Source organism: Paramisgurnus dabryanus, chromosome 11 (genome assembly GCF_030506205.2).
Source record: "Paramisgurnus dabryanus chromosome 11, PD_genome_1.1, whole genome shotgun sequence".
Lineage (NCBI taxonomy): Eukaryota > Metazoa > Chordata > Actinopteri > Cypriniformes > Cobitidae > Paramisgurnus > Paramisgurnus dabryanus.
The window spans coordinates 26,293,058-26,308,453 of record NC_133347.1 but is presented as its reverse complement, the minus strand read 5'-3'; the positions used below and the strand labels follow the sequence as shown (position 1 = coordinate 26,308,453).

The following is a 15,396-nucleotide window of genomic DNA, read 5'->3' as shown; positions in this document are numbered from 1 at the left end:
CATGCAAATTAATTGGAAAGTTTCTGCTACGAGAAAGCAAAAAAACCACTGTAATGCCACATTTATTTAGATGCATGAAACAAGGTCAAAATTTTAATTCAAAACTAACAAAGTAAATGAAACGCACTGTACTTTGAGTCCCACACAATAAGGAATGCAGCGTCTCTTTGTGTACACAGAATTGAAAAGCAAAGCAGAGACAACTCCAGTTGACATCATCTAACTTGTTACAATGTAAAAACTTTTGTAATACTTTACTGTAGTTGCAGGTTATAAGTAACAGCTTATGTAACAGGACAAAGAACATATTTAATATATTTCATTAAATTTGGAATGTTGTTAGAAACTTCAGAATGTGCAACCTGCAAAGTTCTTGCAAGCAATATGGCATGTAAACTATTCATCTTAAAATAATTTAAGGCATAGTTCACCCAAAAATGAAAATTGTCATAATTTACTCACTCTCATGTTGTCACACACCTGTATACATTGTTTTGATGAACACGAAGGAAAACATTTTGAGGAAACCGATCATGAGCCCCATTCACGTCTATAGTAAGAAAAAAATAATAATACTATGGAAGTGAGTAAATGATGCCAGAATTTTCATTTCTGGGTGAACTATCCCTTTAAGGAATGAAGCCAAGTGTTGTCGTTTCAGACTAAATATTGCTTTTTTAACATTGTGAAAAATACCTGACTGGTCCCCTATATAGTGCACTTCAAGTGCAAAATCTACAGAATAGCAAAGCAGTAAGTTGTGAATATGCCAGACATCTATAGTGTTTCAGAGTCAGTCGGGAGTGTTTGGCTACCTATGCTGTGCAATGTAGATGTCTGTTTAATGGGGTAACTCGTGTGGAACAAGTTTGTAGTAGGCGCCACAAGATGGACAGCGCTGAGCCTCACCCTGATGCAGCCAAAACCAGATCACTGCCGTGTTGTCTTCCTCACCTACAGAAAAACACAAGAATATAATGCATCACACTAATAGCATAGCTTTGACTTTCATAATTTTTAAGGGTGAAAATAAAGGCAGCCGGAGTAGACCAATGTTGTTTCCTAAATTACTATTTGAGGGCTCTTTAAAATAAACATAGGACAATATGCTGAATGTTTCTGTATTGATAAAAGCATAATAAAGGCAGAAATAAAGAGTAAAACAACTTAGATCAGAATTTAACTGTCCCCTTACAACACAACTTTTTTTGCACCCTGAGTTTGCTATGAAAGACGGTTTTTGAGGTCTATGAGAAAAGCTGCAGCAGTGCCTTAGCTGACTAGACTCTTTAACTATAAATAGGACCTAAGCTATCAAAATAGTCAAGAAACCGCTTCAGACAGCACAAGAGCAGACAGTATAAAAGAATAAGGGTGTAATGTTTAAAACACTACAATGGGTCAATAATTCTTTTAAACAAATTAAATTCTCATGTTTTATGTTAGTTAGGGATGTTAAATGCTACTTTTTGTTGCATAGTATGAGTGCAATGACAAATTAAAAGAAAAACTGCAGGTTGTGAGCACTACAGAAAAAACAAATCTATAGAGGATGTACTATGACTTACAAACACAACCAATCATCCTCTTGTTGTTAACTGAGGGAACGATATGGGGGTCTTGTTTGGAGCCAGCATACTCCTTTGGTTTTAAAATGCTATATGGATCCTGTTGGAGAAAAGACAGTATTGATTCTTTAAATTCACAGTTCTTTATTTGATCACATATCACATCATATATACAACGTACTTACAGCTCCTTTTCTGGCAGCTTGCAACACAATCTTCTCGAGACCGGTGGCTTGATCTTCATCTGATGGGATACCTAAACACAAAATCAAGTTTATATAATTATAGCTTTTTACAATTTTATCATAGTTATTGATTTAAAAATTAGGTCCACATGGGTACATTAACACATAATGAAAGATGATAAGCTAAGTTTACAGTGTTAGCATATAATTATACACTTTTTTTTCCCAACCAAAACTTTAACACTATTGTTTCGTTGCATTTGAAGAATATCATACACATTATTTAGTGTGTTATTGTGGTATTATTGTACATGTAACGTACGTGACATTCACGTAACTGAACAACATAGTTAAGAAGATTAAAGGGTTAATGTGAGTTCACTGAGAAAACTGCACAATAGAAATGTCCACGCACTTATCGTTCATGCGTTTAACGTTACTTTGCGCGTCTAATTCAAATTACCGCATGCATTCAAGCAGCTGAATGACAATATGAACTTATATTAAGAGGTGGCAGACAAAAAATGTAGCAATAACAACGAGCAGCTACTGTTTGACTTTCTGAATAGGCATACGTCTGTCAAACACACTTGAAACATTTTACCTCCAGATGCCAGTCCTCTCAAACCGAGCTGAGAAGGAAAAGGCCGACGACTGTAAATAACACGAGCCGCTGATCTGAGGAGAAGTCTGCCTGCCATTCTAACGACAAAACTTACACAAACACAGCTGCTGGTCGTTTCATAAGAAAGAGAAGCGTAGGAAAAGCGCAATGCTGACATCTAGCGTCCAGGACGACTGGTCAAAATCGGAAATGTTATCATTTAAATATTATTTCGTATTTATCCGAAATATATTATTTATTTTTTTAATGAATGAAACACATTTTAATCTAAGAACTATTATATTATATTAAATACGTGTATAATATATATATATATACATATATTACTATATAGTACATATTCGCCTATATATTTTTCTATAATATACGTTTTTTAAATCGCAGTTGTGTGTCGTTTACAGTTAAAGTCAGTTCTCATAAATGATTGTAATTTTGTCTGAATACTGGGTTTGTTTTTATGTTTACTGCGTAAACGTGCGCGACTTTACCCAGCTCGAACACATAGTGACGTCATCACCCCGTCACGTCTTTCTGGCGCGAAATTCCGCATCAGAAAGCTCACGCGTTGATCGCGCTTGAGAATGTAAACATCCGAAAGTTTGACATTTAGTTGTCGGGTTTTTGTTCATTTATCTGCACAAACGTCTAAATGATTTCTGTAATTATCCGAGTCTCTTAAGACGAAAATATACGTATACTTTATACTTGTTTGGATTAAGGGCACTTCTGGCGTTGGATTATACAGGGGATATATTTTGCGATCACGAGTGTTTTGCGATGGCAGATGTGTTGTCAGATACCAGTGATGTTAGTGGAGGAGAGGAGAGTCAGGAAGATGTGATGACTCCAGCAGAGCTCATCGCCAAACTGGAAGAGGTATGGGCATGTAATATACAGTAGCCGTACGTACGTATAACACATGCGTATTCGTACAAGCTCGCGAAATTAAAGAAATATAGAAGTAGAGTTAAGTTACGTTGGGAAGGAAAATGAAATGAAAGTTAATGTCTTATAAGTGTAAGTTATAAAGATGTGAACCGTAATCCTATGTTTCAGGCTTGGCTCAATGAGAAGTTTTCTCCTGAACTGCTGGAGAATAAGTCTGAGTTGGTTGAATGTGTGATGGAGCAGCTGACACATATGGTAGGTGTGAATGATGGCGAGATGTTAAGTGATATCTAAATAAATACTGATTACAGTTTGTTTTTCCTATGTGTGTGTGCAGGAGGAAAATCTTCAGAGAGTGAGAAAAGGTGACTTGAAGGCCAGCATTCACCGTATGGAGATCGATCGCATACGCTTTGTTCTAAGCAGCTATCTCCGCTCAAGACTGCAGAAGGTATTTAAGAAATGAAGATGAAAATACTTAAAATGTTTACGAAGACGTTTGTCTGCTGTAAATAAACAAATTAAGTGTCTTGTTCGATGGCACAGATTATGGATCAACCTTTGAAGGTTTACGAATTTATGAGTACCAGCCCAAAAATATATCTACAGTTATTTATATTAAATGTCTTTTAGAAAACGGTTAGTTTCAGTTCTTGATTCTGATTGGTCAATAGCTGTGTTTTATTCGCGATAAATCACAGCCATGACCAGCCTCTCCACCCAGCAATTAGGGACAGTTAAAGGCGGGGTGCCTGATCTCTGAAAGCAAATGTTGATATTTGAAATCACCCAAACAAACACCCCCATACCCCAATAGAAACTGGACATTCTTTTGATAGACCCGCCCCACACAACTAGTGCTTTGTTCAAAATATAAATACGAAAATACATTGTCATGATCGCCTGACGATGCGCGCGTCAATACAGCACCTTCCGTATCGATTTGGATGCACTTTTGAAAGTAGCATGACGAATCGCTGTGATCCATATGGAAAGGATGCATGTGACTCACGGAATACGTAGAGTGAAAGTAGACTTTCCGTGTCCGTTTCGCGGGCGTAGCGATTGCACAACTTGCGTGCCGAATTCTCTTTCGTGCTCTCTCACGCGCGTGCGTATTTAAAATCAATTAGTTCAGTATGAAAGTGCAGATATCTTAGCCTATACTACTGCAAAGGGTTATAATAGCTGCTCTCTTATAAAACAGTACTAATGCATTGCAGAAGAAACACGACAAAGAGCTGCATGTGAAAAGTGTACAACTAGAGAAGAGATACAGAGCTACTTTAAATTATAGCGGTCACATTAATAATCTGATTTCTATTAAATAGTATTAAGTCTGACTGCATGTTTATAGAGATATTTATAGGTATAGAATAATTAAAAGAGAGACAAATATAATGCCTAGAGTAAGGCACTATCATTGTAAAACTGCTTTGAAAAAAAACATAAGTACTAACTTAATTTTAAGTATTTCCCCAAAAGCTTATAAATGAAAGGCAAAAACACAACTGTTACAACACTGCTTATTCAATGTACAATAAACAGATAATAATAATAATAATGTTACTTAATTCTGAACAAAAATGTAATTCAAAATAGTCTTGTATTGTGTTGTGTATCTTATCGTGGCATTGAATCGGGAAACGTATCGTAAAAATGTTGGCGATACACAGCCCTATAACTAACCCAGGCAACAATGTCGGTTAGTAAACATGCCCCTTATGCTGACTGGCTACAAGTGTGTTTTGGTACTCGGCCCGACTCCCTTTTCGAAAGTATTTTTCAAAAAGTCATGTATATATAAATATGCACACATGCATGTATAATTTTAAGAAAAAATATATATTTATATATTAAGTATTTATATATAATATAATTTATACTATAAATACTAAATACTATAACATTATATTATAAATATACAAATGTATATACACATGTACCATTTCTTAAATATATACATGCATGTGTGTGTATTTACATATACATAATTATTATTCACAGTTCACACACATATATGATGTAAACAAAAACTTTTATTCTGCAATAGATTAATCACATTTAATCGTTATGCCGCCTTTAGATAAAAGATAATACGTTCACGTTCACAAAATAATCGTAATACACTCATTTAACACTAAACTCTGATTACACATGAGATGAAGCGAGTTTCTGGCAAACATGATCGTCTCTTTTATCATAAACCCTTAAGATGCATGTGCAGCGCAGGCACTTATTTTGACAAGACACATGATGTACATGGTTCACATGACACGACGAACACATATTTTGACATGACGAGCAACACGGCGCCTCGAAAAAGAAGTCAACAGCCACCACTGGATTTTACTTCATGGAAGTTGCATTGATATATATTTAAACTGAGTGGACCTCGGTCACTGCTGAAGGGGTTGCATTGACTCCACTTCACGTCGTACCTTATCACCTTCTTCAGCTGTGACTTATTCAGGATACATTGAAAAATGTGATCAATAATTAAAGGGAACATATCATGAAAATCTGACTTTTTTTCATGTTAAAGTGCTATAATTGGGTCCCCAGTGCTTCTATCAACCTAGAAAATGTGTAAAAGATCAATCCAGTAACTTAGTTTTGATAACTATTCTCTGCAAGCATGTGGAAAAATAGGTCATAAAAATTTGGCTCCTCTTGTGATGTCAAAAGGGGATCTTATTATAATAATACCGCCTCTTAATCTGCATTATCCAACCACAGCACTGCTATTTAGTGCAGAGAGAGAGAAAAAATAATTGCCAGCATAATTAAGTTTTAATTTTAACAAACCACCATCACTGTGATCAGTGTTTGTATTTTTATAAACTCGTTTGTATTTAAAAGGATACGCCCAAAACGGCACATTTTTGCTCACACCTACATAATGCCAATTTTAACATGTTGTTATTATAAATGATCTATATGGTATTTTGAGCTAAAACTTAACATATGTACTCTGGGTACACCAAAAATCTTTAAAAAGTCTTGTGAAATGTCCCCTTTAATACTTATTTATACTTAGTGTACAGGATCTGTTTGTTTAATAACGTTCTGAATTGGTAGAGCATTGTGCTTATAAAGCCATGGTCTTGAAAGTATGTTTTCATAAAATGTAAAGCTATACAAGCTTTTTGTCATTAGATGAATGCACTAGGGATGCACAATCTTGATTTGTCATGGCCGATACCGATTATTATTTAAATAATTTTTTTTACAAGCAAACTGGCCAATTCTGATACCAATTTCTGATTTATTTTTTATTTTTATGAAGCAACAAACAAGAAGAAATGAAAGTATAGATAAACAAGATGTTTATTTGATATTTAACAGGCTAAACTGGGTTATGGCTATTGAAAACAACTCGTTACTGTCAAGTTTTTGCTAGCAGTTCAAATAGAAATTATAACAAATGGTAAGTCTGATAAAAGACAGACGAATTTATCCAAATTAAATAAATGTTATATATATTTAAAAATATACTTCTGAAAATTCAGCCTAAGAAAAAAAACATCAACATGGCTGGTCAACAGGTGCATCCCTAAAATGCATTTTAGATAAAAAACATTTTAGATAAAAGCATCTTCCAGATATGTTCATTTTTAATCAAACTGTGTAAATAAAATACACAATTCTTTCTTCTCCCTCAGATAGAAAAGTTTTTTCCTCATGTTTTGGAGAAAGAGAAGTCACGTGCGGACGGGGACCCTTCGTTTTTGTCTCCTGAGGAGTTTGCTTTCGCTAAAGAGTGAGTGAATTCATTCAGAATCACCTTCACTGTCATATTATTCAAACTTCCTACTGCATTGTCCTGTAATTTACTGTAAGTGCTAAAACGTGTGTTTGTGTGATATTGTGTCTTATTTGTGTAGGTATCTGGCCAACACAGAGGTTTATCTGCGTGCTGTAGCTTTAAAACACATGCCACCAAACCTTCAGAGCATTGACATGCTGAAAGCAGGTGAGCACCAATAAGAAATTATTTATATGAATATTTTCAAGATTTAAAGATGTTGCTTTGATTTTGTTTATCAAACTTATGCAATCTTCTTGAATTACAAGTATGTTTGTGAACCAGAAAATACTGGGGGCAAGATGTTTTGAAGCAGATAATTGCCTCATGTAGCAATTGACTAACACATTTGTGTATGTTTGTTTGGTGTGGAGTTCCTGAGCCGTGCCTGGACTCGTTTGTTTTCCTCAGAGTGAAAGAGAAACAGGAAAATATCCTTGTGGAGCCTGAAACAGATGAGCAGAGGTATAAACAAGATCTCCCAAAAAAATGCTTTGTTCCAAACCTATTGAGATGATCTAGAGTGCATTTAAGGCATTGGAGGTGTGAACCAATTGTCATATACAGACTAGAGGTCCAAAGAAATGGATCTAACCCGAAATGACCCCAACTTTTTTATTCGAACCTGATGTGCATACATCACTTTTTAAAGAAAGACCCGATCCAAGACAAAAGTTAGACACGAGTCTGACCCAGTGGAATTTTTTTTTAACCGAATGTAAACAACACCAACGTGTGCACAGTCTGCAGCCCCAAACGCACCAGTCAGACAGAAAAAACCCCGGTGGAATCCAATTTGGCCCTCTGCTCCATTTATTTTCATTTGTTATCTGGCGACGACACCAAAGTAACTGCTAAAATCTCCATACAAAATTGATTGACAGGTCTGTCTCAACAAAAATTTACCTACCGCCAGCCACATAATGTCGCAAGCCCTCTTGGCAAACAGATGAAGGGTTGGAAAAGGACTCACGCACACACGCAAGATCATTCATGTCTTTTCACTTCTATTTGAAATTACCCGAGGCCACTTATATTATACTCGACTCACAAGGCAAACGTGAAACTTTAGACCCGAACCCACTTGGGTCTCAGGTTGGACCTCGGGTGTTCAGATCTAAGTTGACTCGTGACAACCCGTTAATACAGACTATTCCCAGCAAGCTACTCTTGATTGGTATGCAGTGCATGATTGACCCTTAACAGAGTTGCTAGCAGTTTTGTAGTACTCAAGACTCAGTCTTTGACTCGGTCTCGAGACCATAATTTTAATGGTCTTGGTCTTGCCATGGACTCGTGAGGATTTTGACTCGGTCTTGACTCGTACTTGAATACATTTGAAATCGGACTTATTCTCGAGTCCACACGAGTTCCTTTTAAAATATATATTACTGTTTCTTTAAACTGATGTAAAATTGACACGAACAGTGATTGGTGATTTTTTTGGCGCGCATCAGATTGGCGCGAGGTCAGATAGTCAGACCTGAGGAGGTTTTTGCACTGCCATGACCACATGCCATTACCTCATGGCAGTGCAATAAAATTCACTGTCTAGTGAAATGTAAGCATTAGATAAGCCGCTGTTACCCAAAATGATAAAATGGTGGTGCTAAAACACAGAGTGGCACTACACATAGTTTTCTCAGACCCAACTTTATGTGGACTCGGTCTTGACTCGGACTCAAACTTTTCTGGACTTGGTCTTGACTCGAACTCAACCCGCTCTGGACTCGGTCTTGACTCGAACTCAACCCGCTCTGGACTCTCTCTTGACTCGGACTCAACCCGCTCTGGACTCTGTCTTGACTCAGACTCAACCTGCTCTGGACTCTCTCTTGACTCTGGCTCAACCCGCTCTGGACTCTCTCTTGACTCGGACTCAACCCGCTCTGGACTCTGTCTTGACTCGGACTCAACCCGCTCTGGACTCTGTCTTGACTCGGACTCAACCCGCTCTGGACTCTCTCTTGACTCGGACTCAACCCGCTCTAGACTCTGTCTTGACTCAGACTCAACCCGCTCTGGACTCTGTCTTGACTCTGATTCAACCCGCTCTGGACTCTGTTTTGACTCGGACTCAACCCGCTCTGGAGTCTCTCTTGACTCGGACTCAACCCGCTCTGGACTCTGTCTTGACTCTGATTCAACCCGCTCTGGACTCTGTCTTGACTCGGACTCAACCCGCTCTGGACTCTGTCTTGACTCGGACTCAACCCGCTCTGGAATCTGTCTTGACTCAGACTCAACCTGCTCTGGACTTTGTCTTGACTCTGACTCAACCCTCTCTGGACTCGGTCTTGACTTGGACTCGAATGAGCTGGACACGGTCTTGACTCTGACTCATACTTTTCTGGTCTTGGTCTTGACTCAGACTCAACTCTCTCTGGACTCGGTCTTGACTCTAACTCAACCCGCTCTGGACTCGGTCTTGACTCGGACTCGAATGAGCTGGACTCACTCTTGACTCAAACTCAACCCGCTCTGGACTTTTATCTTGACTCAATCTCAACCCTCTCTGGACTTGGTCTTGACTCGGGCTCGAATAAGCTGGACTCGGTCTTGACTCGAACTCAACCCTCTCTGGACTCAGTCTTGACTCGATCTCAACCCGCTCTGGACTCAGTCTTGACTCGATCTCAACCCTCTCTGGACTCGGTCTTGACTCGGACTCGAATGAGCTGGACTCGGTCTTGACTCGAATTCAACCCGCTCTGGACTTGGTCTTGACTCAAACTCAACCCTCTCTGGACTTGGTCTTGACTCAAACTCAACCCTCTCTGGACTTGGTCTTGACTCAAACTCAACCCTCTCTGGACTTGGTCTTTAAGGTAATTTTGAACATGGCAAAGTGTTTGGGTCTACTCTCCAGTTGTCTAAATAAAGTGTTATCATGTCAGGGGTTGCAGCTTTGTTAACTTGTTATAGTTGTCATTTTAAAAAGCAGTGCATTCTTCATGTTTCCATGTCTCTCTTCTTACACTATCTGTTTTGTCTTCCTCAGGGAGTATGTTGTGGATTTGGATGAAGGTTCTCAACATCTGATGCGTTATCGTACTATAGCACCTCTAGTGGCCAGCGGTGCAGTGCAACTTATTTAGCACAGGAACAGAATGGACAGAAGTATGAACGACATCTGTACTCGCCGTCTGTCTGGTTGTATCAGTGTTGTTAATATAAAAAAGTATGATATTAAAAGCTTGTAGTATAGGTTACACCAGTGGTTCTTAACGTTATTCCTGGAGGCCCACTGCCCTGCACATTTTGTATGTCTCCCTTATTTAACACACCTGATTCAAATCATCAGCTCATTAGAAGAGATCTCAATGAACTGAACTGAGTCTGTCAGACAAAAGAGACATACAAAATGTGCAGGGCAGTGGGCCTCCAGGAATAACGTAAAGAACCACTGGGTTACACCCTACCTAGGGTGTATTTAATCTGTACTTGCAAGCTTTGTCATATTTTGACTGCTCTGGTATTGTTGTATGACGCTTGAACCCTGCCTTTGAAACGGAAGCTGTGGTTTTCTCTGTAAATGGGAAGTTGTTGGTTGGTTTGCATGATTGTGGTTTTTTATGGTCAGTGGGCTTGTGCTGCTGATCTGCAATCAAATTGTCTTGTATATATTTCCACTTATAAATAAATACATTTTTGGGTGAAAGTAGTTTTTAATATTAAACAAATTGTGTGCATACGTTGTTCAAATGTTCATTGTCATGAGTCATGACATTGAAGTTAACATATACAGTGTGAAATTTTTTTGTGAACCCCTAGTAATGAACTGGTTTTCTACAGTGATTTACCATAAAATGTGATTTGATCCTCATCTAGGTCACAACAATAGACGACACACAATGTGCATAAACACACAAATCATTCTAGTTTTTTGTGTCTTTTTTTTAAACACCCATTAAACATTCACAGTGCTGGAGGAAATGTAAGTAAACCCTTGGATTTAATAGCTTGTTTAACCTACTTTGGCAGCAATTACTTCAAGCAAGCGCTTTCAATAGACCTGAATCAGACCTGCACATCGTTCAGAAGGAATTTTTACACATTCCCCTTTATAAAACCGCTTCAACTCAGACACATTGGTAGGAAGTCTGGTGTGACCGCTCTCTTGAGGTCATTCCAAAGGTTAACGTCTGGGCTTTGATTGGGCCACTACAAATGGCACATTTTGTTTTTCTTAAACCAGTCTGTGGTGGACTTACTTTGATGCTTAAGGTCATTGTCCTGCTGCATCAACCAACTTCTACTGAGCTTCAACTGGCGGAGAGCCACCCTGACATCCTGTAGGATATTTTGTTAAACTTGGGAATTCATTTTCCCTTGATGATGGCAAGTGGTCCAGGCCTTGAGGCAGGAAACCATGCCCAAATCATGATGTTCCCTCAACCATACTTCAGTGTTGGGATAATGTTTTGATGTTGGTAAGCTGTGCACTTTTGGCGCCATAGTATTCTTTCCAAACTATTCAACTTTTGTTTCATCAGTCCATAAAATGTTTCCCAGTAACACTGGGGTTTGCCAAGGTGCTCTTTTGCAAACTTTGTGGTTTCTTCTTTACAAAATAGACACAAGAAACTATAATTATTTGTGTGTTGTCCGCTTATGCACATGTTTGTCTATTGTTGTGACCTTACACCAAGATCACACTATTTTTGTGGTGATCAACAAAATGTCACAAATATTGTCGATAAGCTTAAATTTAGCCTGTGTTGTGTGACGTTAACAGAAACCACAGCGCCCTGTGTGGACCTTGACCCACTTGATCATGGCAGATAATCTCACCCTTTCACCTCCTCTCGTATCACCTTGAGAAACACAACACATCTATTGCTTCATTTCCTGCAGTTACTCGCCTTAAATGACTCCTCTGTTGTTAAACAAAAGATTAACGGTAAAAACATTAGAGATGCATGCTTGATTTCTTCAATGATATTTATTTGAGCATTCCAATTCCCTGAGGTATACAGGTGCGCATGGTGGCTACGTGTAAATATTCACGTCTTGAACCTGTTTTTGTTTTTTTGTTTTTTTTATTGGTGTTTTAGTATTTCGAAATACATGGATTTACCGACAGACGTCTTGACTTGCATGAACTTGTGTCTTTCGAAAAAAGGGGTGTGCCCCAGCATCCTGACCAAATAATCATCCCCATATATACTAATTGGCCAAAAGATAGGTGCTTCACGATGCATAGAAGAACATTTTCTGTCTAAATGGTTCTTTAAAGCACCTTTAACATCTGAAGAACGTTTCTGTTTCACTGACGGTGAAAAAAGATCTTTAGATTATAAAAATGTGTGGAGGAAATGTCCTTTAAAGAAAATTTGACTAAATGGTTCTTCGAGGAACCAACAAAAGTTTTTCTATGGCATCGCTGTGAAGAACCTTATAGGCACCTTTATTTTTAAAAGAGTCACTCTGGCTGCATCCAAATATCCACACTTGCAGTCTTGGCAACTCGAGGGTACGTGCACACGACAGGAAGTAAGAACGCAAGGCTGTCCCATGTCTTAAAACTGGCAAAGTGAAGTGCCCTAAACACACACTATCTCAAATACACCTTCAGAGCGGTACTTAAAGGTGCTCTAAGCGAATTGAAGCGTTTTAGACCATAAAACATTTTTTGTTACATACCGGAAACATCTCCTCACTATCTGCTTGCTGCCTGTCCGCTGATCAAACTGTAAAAAAACGCGATCTCTGTAGACAGCCCAGGCTTCACAAACGGCAATATCAACAAATGGCCAAACCTAGCAGCACAAAACAAAACAAAGTATTCCAGCCAATAAACGACAAGAAGGATTTGGGGGTGGGGGTTGGGCGCGTTCATGAAAGCACGGAAGGGAGGGGGAGGGGGAGGAGTTAGCTACGCTCTGTCTGTTTGAAAACAGTTCAAACATCAACAGGAAGTGACGTCGCACATTATTCGCTTAGAGCGCCTTTAAGGCTAAGCATATCCCATCATGCATGCAAATTTTGCTTATTTTCAACGAAACCAAGTCATCTTTATTTTGCCATTCTTTCTCAACCACCTGTCTTGTAGATACACGATTTAATCTGTTGGCAAATGATAAAATAAATCCTCTACGTGCATTTCTTTTTGTTGTTGAACATATATCTACATTTCAGACATACGTAAAATAAAAAGTAATTTTGGAACAGACTATTTAATGCATAAATCACTAAATCTCTACTATTGCAATTGTAATAAACCAAAATATACCGTCAGAAAAAATTGTCCCAAGCTGTCACTGGGGCAGTACCCTTTGCAAAGATCCTAATATGAACCATTTAGGAGTGCACTGGTGCAAAATATCTGATTTTTTGATACCAATATTTTATTAGATAGATACCGATAGACATCTACAGATGCTTTTTTACTCCTTGTTTTAAATTATTATGCCATGAAATCCCATGTTTTGTAAATGCTTTTATCTTCCAATACCAATTATAGGCCGATATATTGGTGCATCAATACAAATTGTACCAACATATACCTCTAATGTAACTGCAAAGGTGTAATTTTTAAAAAGGTACCGCCCCAGCGACAGCTAGTGACCAATACTGACCATTTTCTGACATTGTGCATCTCCTTAGTTCTACATTTAAGGAATAATTAATGAAAGACTATTAAATTAATTGAAAATAATGCACACCCAAGGTGTTAATAGGGCACGGTGTGAAGCGGGTGTGCATTATTTTCAAATAATTCAAAGGACTGGAGTAACTTATTCCTCTTATACCACTGTTAACACAAACATTGCTCTGGTGGTCATTTTAAGACATTTGACAGGTTAGGTGTGTGGTTATTGAAAAATAAATCATTCCAGTGAAGCCAATCAGAATAAAGCATTCAACAGACCCATGGTATAAGTTATAATAAACAACATGGTTAATTTGACATTTTATGGACACTTCACCAATGTCACTAAAATATTTGTTTACTATCAGATTCATGGGTGTCGGAAGCAAAATAAAATATTACTGGGTCCAAAACTTTTACTGGAGTAGATGCTATTTTCTTGTATTCTGGTGCCTTTTTATCAAACACTTGCTTTTATTGCCTAAAAGCTTTGTTTACCTTAAATCATGGCACTGGCAAAAGCAGTGTGTCCCACCCACATATAATGCTTCCGACACTCGTGATCAGATTTATTTGTAAATTTTGGGCTTTTCAAAGAAACTTTCGATTTCGTAGTTGCATCCTTTTAACCCTTTTGGTAGATGTGACACAGAAAGGCTGAACTGTAAAAGTCTGGTATGAATCAGAGGAAACTGCTCGTTTGTTTCGTCACACTACATTACGATCAAACTATTGACTAATACATTACACACACTGGAATAAAGACCGAAATCATTTGTCATGAAGTGACAGGAAGCAATTTCAAAAGGCTCCTATTATGGTCTTTTCACCCTTTAAACTTTGTTTTGTCTGTAATGTTGCTGTTAGGCATAAAAAGGTCCTTCTTTTATTCTTTCTCTTGTTTATCTATGATTTTTTTTATCTGACTCGAGCTCGATCTGATAAGGCAGAACTGATGTCATTGTTAGTGTTTATACCTGGGAAGTTGAGGCTTGTGACTATGTAGGGAGTTTCATAGATTGTAAGAAGGAGTTTTATAGTGTCCAGACGTACAGCTTTAAAACAGAGAACACATTGTTTGCAATGGTGTAAAATTTGTCTATGTAAAATCTATTCTAGCACTCCCCAAAAACCTAATAAAGACTTAAAAGTTGTAAAGACATAAATGGGTATAATAGCAGCCTTTTGACCTGACCGTTCTTGACCTGTAGACTTAAGCCCAATTTATACTTGTGCATCGATTGTACGCATAGGCTATGCATAAACATGAAACCTATGCAGCCTAAGGCGTAGCCCGACACACACCACTTTGAAAACGTAGCAAGGCATTAATGCCATGCAGACCGCACGCGCTGATTGGTCTGCTAAAGAACCCCTCCCTCAGGTCAAAAATGTTGCATTTCCTCGAACACATGGTAAAAACTATATGATGGAAGTTCAGGGGTGATATTTAACTAAAGCTGCAACAAAAGTCTATTTTACATCCATTATTGCTAATGCTTTTCCAACAACGTACACAACAAGCTGCTTCTTATTTGCATTTTGCCTTGATAGGCCTACTGCAACATGCCCGTGGACATCGCATACTAGCGATCTGCATGTGTAATTGCTATACAGTATAAATGTAAATGGACACATAGCCTATGGCGTACAGGCTATGGCGTAGGTCCTACGCAGAAGTATAAATTTTAGGTCCTACGCAGAAGTATTTCCATGCAGAAGTATAA

The 15,396-nt window shown here is 38.1% G+C and overlaps 2 protein-coding genes across 2 annotated transcripts; one reads left to right on the top strand and one right to left on the bottom strand.

The window, feature by feature from the left end:
• Positions 1-46: 46 nt before the first annotated feature.
• Positions 47-2,513, bottom strand: cox5bb (cytochrome c oxidase subunit 5Bb). The gene is made up of 4 exons (XM_065247625.1): positions 2,358-2,513; positions 1,754-1,824; positions 1,569-1,668; positions 47-954 (listed from the first exon to the last, which is right to left on the bottom strand). The coding sequence occupies exons 1-4, from the start codon at positions 2,452-2,454 to the stop codon at positions 842-844; spliced, it is 381 nt and encodes a 126-aa protein (XP_065103697.1). The 5' UTR covers positions 2,455-2,513; the 3' UTR covers positions 47-841.
• A 395-nt stretch (positions 2,514-2,908) lies between these two features.
• On the top strand, positions 2,909-10,788 carry gins4 (GINS complex subunit 4 (Sld5 homolog)). Its single transcript, XM_065247624.1, has 7 exons — positions 2,909-3,254; positions 3,435-3,521; positions 3,604-3,717; positions 6,932-7,029; positions 7,154-7,242; positions 7,449-7,539; positions 10,076-10,788. Exons 1-7 carry the CDS (start codon positions 3,156-3,158, stop codon positions 10,170-10,172), a joined length of 675 nt encoding a protein of 224 aa, XP_065103696.1. The 5' UTR covers positions 2,909-3,155; the 3' UTR covers positions 10,173-10,788.
• The last annotated feature ends 4,608 nt before the right edge of the window (positions 10,789-15,396 follow it).